Here is a 7,710-nt window from a genome sequence, read left to right on the forward strand (position 1 = left end):
TTCTTCCGAAGCTGTGGACGTAAGGAAGGGTGAAACGAAACCTACAGTCTTCACTCAGCTATTTTCTTTCTCCCCTTACACACAGACGCACCACAATTCTGTGGGAAAAGTAGAGCCAACCGTTCAATTACAGAGGAAAAAATTGTTGTACTTATGATTTAATGTTTGGCCTATATTTTCTCTGGCCTTTTTGCCCTGGCCTTTTAAGAGACAGATGTTGCCCAAACATAACAATTCCTTTGTGCAGAGCTGGACATTCTTTTAATGAGAAACACACACATTTCAGGCCTGAGGAAAAGGTTTGTTCGACAAGGAATAACAATCACCTTTTGATGGACAAGTCCAAATAACCAGGGCCCTGCTGAACCTCATCCCCTTAAAGTACGATTTAAAGTCCGAAATGTCTCCCAAACAGCCAAGAAAAAGAATTTGGTGCAACTGAAAAGCGAAATGCCATGAGATAAAAAAGCGGATATGAGAGGAGCAACAGCCTCTCGGGCTGTTTCAAAGAAAACCGCTAATGAGAAACCTTGCATTATCACATTTAAATTTTCAGACGAAACTGTCAAAATACTCTCCGGTTTTATATTCACACCCCATCATGCATCATTTTTTATTCTCGGAGGAATCGTCAATAAATAGATGCGGAATACCTTCAACAATGACTGGCAATTAAATTTAATTATGATCCATCATAAATATTACACTTAAAATTCAGATAGGTCTGCCTGACAACAGTCTTGTTGACAATTTAGTCTGGGCGCTGTGTGTTTGGCAGTGTGTGGAGAGAGTGTGTGCGTGTGTGTGCTTAAATTCTCTGTCAAGAGTGTTAATTTCAGAACGACACTTCATAGTCTCCTCATTAACACTGCCTCTCTTGCATGTAGAAGTACCAAACTGAACGGTTCCCTAACGTGTATTAACAAACTTTAATAAAAAAAATGATGTAAATGAGGTGAGTACAGCTGATTTGTGTAGAAAGGTGTGCAGAAAGTTCAACACTCTTCAGCAATAATTATATATTTATTAAGGTCAGCAGTGAAAACATTGGTTAATAAAATGAGATTAAATCCAAAAGTACATTTATGTAACTAGTAATGTGCGTTACTTGTACTTGTTGTAATGCGTTACTTTGATTCACCCTATGAATGAAGCATTATGAAATACCGTCTATAGATAAAGAGTTAGACAAAATATTGTTCTCATTCCATGTGAACAGGGACTGCGTAGGTGGGTGCAGCTTGTTTTATGATGTTCTTTATTCGTACTGACTCATGGCGTAACACTGCCAGGGCATAACACCTGTCAAATGCTTACCAGGTGTGCGACCGGTGCTCTGTTGTTTTCAATCGGTTACTAAGATCATACTACTTACACAATGAATCTAAATGATTATTTGTATTTATTAATGACAGCTCCTGTCATTTCAACATCAAGATAGTACATTCATATTAAAAAGCCAGCTGTGAGCTCTCAATGTCTGATCATTCATCACAAAACAATTAAACCCATGGGTTCTCTACTTACAATGACAATAACAGAGCAGTAACTGACCGAGGAAATGTTTCAAATTCATATGATATGGCCGGCAGAACCCATAACCATGTAAGATGACAGGCTTTGAAAAATGACAGACCTAAAGATCTCAGACACCTCATATCTACTTCCAAAACCGCTTGATTTCTCTTTCATACGCACCCACAGAAAACCCACTTCCAGCCACTAATAACACATTACATTGCAATTTAATAATGTGGGGTTTCGAAACCATTATGCTATCGCTCATGAGAGCTAAGTTATACTTTAATAGCCAGAAATGCAACACGACATGAATACTTTAACTAATGGAAGTGAGCAAATCAGGGTTATTATTAACTAAAACTATTATGTTTTTGTTAACTGAAATAAAGCTGGAATTAAATTTGATGCACTAAAGTTACTATTTTGAAATACAAAAAATGACAAAAACATAAAATGACTAAAAATCAAACTAAAATTAAAATGAAAGCTGAAAATATAAAAATAAAAGTTAATTTAAAAATTAGTGCGTGTGAAATATTTAAAAAAAGGCAAATCAAAGGAAAGATCTTCAAATATTTCACCTAAAATGATCGATTTAGTTATTATTTACTCACCCTCATGTTATACCAAACCTGTGTGACTTTTCATCTTCCAGGAAACACAAAAGGATATAAAACAAAGCTATGTTTTATGATACTTTTTATTGTATTTTTTTTTTTTGTTTTGCTATATTAAAGCTTGACAGCCTCAGTCTTCATTCAAACTGGTGGATATTCTTTATAAAATTCACCTTTTTTGCTCCATGGAGGAAAAAAAAGTAGGGTGAGAAAATAATGACAGAAATTAATTTTTTACTATCCCTTTAAAGTTTCTTGCAATGAAGTAAGTGGAAACACCACCTGGGTCTGCCCTACATCTGCTAGCGAGCCCAAGACTGAGATCATTGAGAGTTCACAACCAGTGTTCTGGGTTGTTTAAGGACACAAAGAGAGCAAAAGCTGGAGAAGAACCTGTGCTTTAATGCAGAACAGGCCCAGTCTTTTGCTTCTACATGCTGTGAAGAGATTCACTGCGTCCAGCCACAGAGAAGAAGAGGCCTGGAGGTTTACGAGCGTTGTGGTCTGGCTAATGAGCCAATGTGGTTCCTCAAAAAGATTAAATCAATGATCTCAAAAAGATGGCAAAATCATTGAGATACAAGGTCTTGTAAAAGTCTGAATGTTCAAATATTTTCCACTTCAGCTCAAAGGAGCAATTGTTTCTCTCTCCTCATCTTGTGCTCCTCGATTTACCTGAATGACTACAGCTCCACCTGGTGGACTATTCGAATCTTTCCTCACTTTAGGTTTGGGAGCTAACAAATGGGAGAAAAAAACATCATGTCAATGAAAAACATCAATAGACATTATCATGCATTCATTAAAAAGATTTCCCTTACCATTTGGGTTTTCTTGTTTATAAAATGTCTTGAGCATTTCAACGGCTTCTTCCGCTCTGTATCCTGCGACGCACTGTAATAAGCAAATAAGCATGTGCTACATCAAAAATATGCAATGTGGTCTAGACTAAAATCTAGAGAATGTGGAAGTTCCTACAAGAAAAATATTCTAGCCACACAGAACGGCTGGGCAAAATTATGAATTTAAGGAACTGGCTTCCTTTTGGAGCATGAGCTGGAATTCAAATTTAACTGGATAGGAATTGGAGGGAATTCTTTTACCTTAAATGTAGTTCCAGTGTGTGGTAAATGATCTGATGAGACGTCTAGGACAGAGCCACAGCCTCCGAACCGCTCATTTTTGCACCCATATACAACAAGAGGTATGTCTGACTAAATGTTAAGGGGTCCATTTAGTGATGACATGATCATTTAATACTGCTAGACAATAAAAACCTAATAAAATTTTATAGTTTTATGCAGCAAGGATGCATTAAATTGATCAAAAGTGACAGTAAAGGCATTTATAATGTTACACACGATTTCTACTTCAAATAAATGCTGTGCTTTTGAACTAAAGAAGCAGAAAGAAAAAATGATTTCCACAAAAATAATAAGCGGCACAAATGGTTTCAACATTGATAAAAATAATAAATGTTTCTTGAGCACCAAATCAGCATATTAGAATGATTTCTGAAGGATCATGTGACTGAAAACTGAAAGGTAATGTCATCACAGGAATAAATGACATTTTATAATATATTCAGAATAGAAAACAGTCATTTTAAATTGCAATAACAGTCAAAATATTACTTTTTTAATGTATTTCTGATCAAATAAATGCAGCCTTGGTGAGCATCTTTCCAAAAACATTTTAAAAAATCTTAGCAACCACAAACTTTTAAATGGTAGTGTATGTGTAAACAGCATTAAACTAATAGTAAACCACATTTTGGCTTCAAGGATACGAAGCAGGCGCAGAGCAGCTGCACACATGATACATGGCTCCACTGTCACATAAAGTACAGTCTGTTCACACACCTCCTTCGGGTCCTTCTCTCTGAAACGGCACCAATCAAGCACTTGATCCAGTGCCACCATTTCTGCATGCCGAGTAGCCTTGAGCAAAGCAGACACAGACGTCAGGTTGTTTCATCTAGTCCAAAGTTTCTCCCTGCTTTACTAGGAAAAACCATTAATCAAAATGCCCTGACATAACATAAACTGTAATATATGGGTCAATGGGAAATAAGGATGTTTGAGATGACAAAAAGAAGAAATTATTCTAAAAATCTAGTTCATAACACACTGCAAGTGCTAAGTTCTTAGAAATGTACATTATGCAACCACTTAAGTGAAACATAATCAAATATTTTCCTTAAACCTTGAGTATAAACTCTTAATTAAGAATCATTTACAAGAAAATAAGTCTTGTAATGAGACTTATTTTTTACAATCTCTAAACTGTAACACCACATACACATTTTGACTATCAAAATGAATTTAAATTCAGAAAATGAAAACATGATATCCATCACATTCCATCATAGAAGAGGTGTATTCACATCACAGTCTTTATAAATATATGTATTTATAAATAACTTAGCGGATCCGAAAAATATGATTGTATAAATTATCATTTGCAGATACATACTGGAGCATAGGGTTATAGTTAGCTAGATTAAGTGTTGTTTTTAGCTTACACATAATTACAATAACTGTAATAAATTTACGGAAGAGGATTAGGGCCAAGCAATAATAAAAAAATAAAACCATCTCGAGATTAAAGTTGAGAATAAAGTCATTAAATTACGAGAAAAAAGTCGTTAGATTATGGGAACAAATTTGTTACATTTCGAGAAAAAACGTGTGAAATTTCGAGAAAAAAATCGAAATAAAATGTTGAGAATAAACTCATTAAATTACGAGAAAAAACGTGTTAAATTATGAGAAAAAAGTCGTTAGATTATGAGAACAAATTCGTTAAATTATGAGAAAAAAGTTGTTAAATTTCTAGAAAAAAAGCCGAGATAAAATGGTGAGAATAAAGTCATTAAATTACGAGAAAAAAGTCGTTAAATTATGAGAACAAATTCGTTAAATTACGAGAAAAAACTCGTTAAATTTCGAGAACAAAGTCGAGATAAAACATTGAGAATAAAGTCATTAAATTACGAGAAAAAAGTCGTTAGATTATGGGAACAAATTTGTTAAATTACGAGAAAAAAGTCGTTAGATTATGAGAAAAATTCGTTAAATTATGAGAAAAAAGTTGTTAAATTTCGAGAAAAAAGTTGAGATAAAATGTTGAGAATAAAGTCATTAAATTACGAGAAAAAAGTTGTTAGATTATGAGAACAAATTTGTTAAATTATGAGAAAAAAAGTTGTTAAATTTCTAGAAAAAAAGCCGAATAAAATGTTGAGAATAAAGTCATTAAATTACGAGAAAATACTCGTTAAATTATGATAACAAATTCGTTAAATTACGAGAAAAAACTCGTTAAATTTCGAGAAAAAAGTCGAGATAAAACATTGAGAATAAAGTCATTAAATTATGAGAAAAAAGTCGTTAGATTATGAGAAAAATTCGTTAAATTATGAGAAAAAAGTTGTTAAATTTCGAGAAAAAAGTTGAGATAAAATGTTGAGAATAAAGTCATTAAATTACGAGAAAAAAGTCATTAAATTATGAGAAAGAAGTCATTAAATTACGAGAAAAAAGTCGTTAAATTATGAGAACAAATTCGTTAAATTATGATAACAAATTCGTTAAATTACGAGAAAAAACTCGTTAAATTTCGAGAAAAAAGTCGAGATAAAACATTGAGAATAAAGTCATTAAATTACGAGAAAAAAGTCGTTAGATTATGAGAAAAATTCGTTAAATTATGAGAAAAAAGTTGTTAAATTTCGAGAAAAAAGTTGAGATAAAATGTTGAGAATAAAGTCATTAAATTACGAGAAAAAAGTCATTAAATTACGAGAAAAAAGTCATTAAATTACGAGAAAAAAGTCGTTAGATTATGAGAAAAATTCGTTAAATTATGAGAAAAAAGTTGTTAAATTTCGAGAAAAAAGTTGAGATAAAATGTTGAGAATAAAGTCATTAAATTACGAGAAAAAAGTCATTAAATTATGAGAAAAAAGTCATTAAATTACGAGAAAAAAGTCGTTAAATTATGAGAACAAATTCGTAATTTAACGAATTTGTTCTCGTAATTTAACGACTTTTTTCTCGTAATTTTAACGAATTTGTTCTCGTAATTTAATGACTTTTTTCTCGTAATTTAATGACTTTATTCTCAACATTTTATCTCGACTTTTTTCTCGAAATTTAATGCGTTTTTTTCTCGTAATTTAACAAGTTTATTCTCAACATTTTATCTCGACTTTTTTCTTGAAATTTAACAAGTTTTTTCTCGTACTTTAATGAGTTTATTCTCAACATTTTATTTCGACTTTTTTCTCGAAATTTAACAACTTTAATCTCGAGATGGTTCTATTTTTTTTATTATTGCTTGGCCCTAATCCTCTTCCGTATAAACTGCATCATACTAAATTAGGATTCTTTTAATATCAATAATTAGTCACATTGTGAAGTCACTTACATTTTTTGTTTCATTCACCTCATTTCTTCCTTTTCCAATAATCTCATTGTTGTAAACCATTAGACAGCCAACTGGAACCTCGCCATTCTCAAGGGCCTCAATTGCCTTTAAAAGCAATTCATATGTTTAATATTATTTTCTCAAAACAACCCAAAGTACTATTACTATACACCATTACTATAACAATCAAAATACCATTGCAACGTCAGTTATTATATACAATATCTCACAGAAGGGAGTACACCCCTCACGTTTTTGTAAATATTTTATTTATAACTTTTCATGTGACAACACTGAAGAAATGACACTTTGCTACAATGTAAAGTAGTGAGTGTACAGCTTGTATAACAGTGTTATTTTGAGGGGACAGAAAATTTACTCAACACACTGCCATTAATGTCTAAACCACTGGCCACAAAAGTGAGTACACCCCTAAGTGAAAATGTCCAAATTGGACCCAAAGTGTCAATATTTTGTGTGGCCACCATTATTTTCCAGCACTGCCTTAACCCTCTTGGGCATGGAGTTCACCAGAGCTTCACAGGTTGCCACTGGAGTCCTCTTCCACTCCTCCATGACGACATCATGGAGCTGGTGGATGTTAGAGACCTTGCGCTCCTCCACCTTCCGTTTGAGGATGCCCCACAGATGCTCAATAGGGTTTAGGTCTGGAGACATGCTTGGCCAGTCCATCACCTTCTTTAGCAAGGCAGTGGTCGTCTTGGAGGTGTGTTTGGGGTTGTTATCATGTTGGAATACTGCCCTGCGGCCCAGTCTCTGAAGGGAGGGAATCATGCTCTGTTCATTCATGGTTCCCTCAATGAACTGTTGCTCCCCAGTGCCGGCAGCACTCATGCAGCCCCAGACCATGACACTCCCACCACTATGTTTGACTGTAGGCAAGACACACTGGTCTTTGTACTCTTCACCTGGCTACCGCCACACACACTTGACACCATCTGAACCAAATAAGTTTATCTTGGTCTCATCAGACCACAGGACATGGTCTGCTTGTCTTCAGCAAACTGTTTGTGGGCTTTCTTGTGCATCATCTTTAGAAGAGGCTTCCTTCTGGGACGACAGCCATGCAGACCAATTTGATGCAGTGTGCGGCGTATGGTCTGAGCACTGACAGGCTGAC

General features: G+C 34.2%; 1 protein-coding gene across 4 annotated transcripts in view; it reads right to left on the reverse strand.

Annotated features, from left to right (window-relative positions):
* Window positions 1-7,710, reverse strand: part of adat2 (adenosine deaminase tRNA specific 2) — a 46,319-nt gene that overhangs the window by 21,729 nt on the left and 16,880 nt on the right. For all 4 annotated transcript variants that reach the window (XM_048207373.1, XM_048207372.1, XM_048207370.1 and 1 more), the window contains 5 exons: window positions 6,570-6,674; window positions 3,928-4,078; window positions 3,242-3,348; window positions 2,960-3,032; window positions 2,814-2,875 (listed from right to left, as the gene is read on the reverse strand). In XM_048207373.1, the coding sequence (XP_048063330.1) occupies window positions 2,814-2,875; window positions 2,960-3,032; window positions 3,242-3,348; window positions 3,928-4,078; window positions 6,570-6,629 (453 nt within the window). In that variant the 5' untranslated portion in view covers window positions 6,630-6,674. The remainder of the gene's footprint in view (window positions 1-2,813; window positions 2,876-2,959; window positions 3,033-3,241; window positions 3,349-3,927; window positions 4,079-6,569; window positions 6,675-7,710) is intronic.

This window comes from Megalobrama amblycephala, linkage group LG11 (assembly GCF_018812025.1).
Source record: "Megalobrama amblycephala isolate DHTTF-2021 linkage group LG11, ASM1881202v1, whole genome shotgun sequence".
In the NCBI taxonomy this organism is placed as follows: domain Eukaryota; kingdom Metazoa; phylum Chordata; class Actinopteri; order Cypriniformes; family Xenocyprididae; genus Megalobrama; species Megalobrama amblycephala.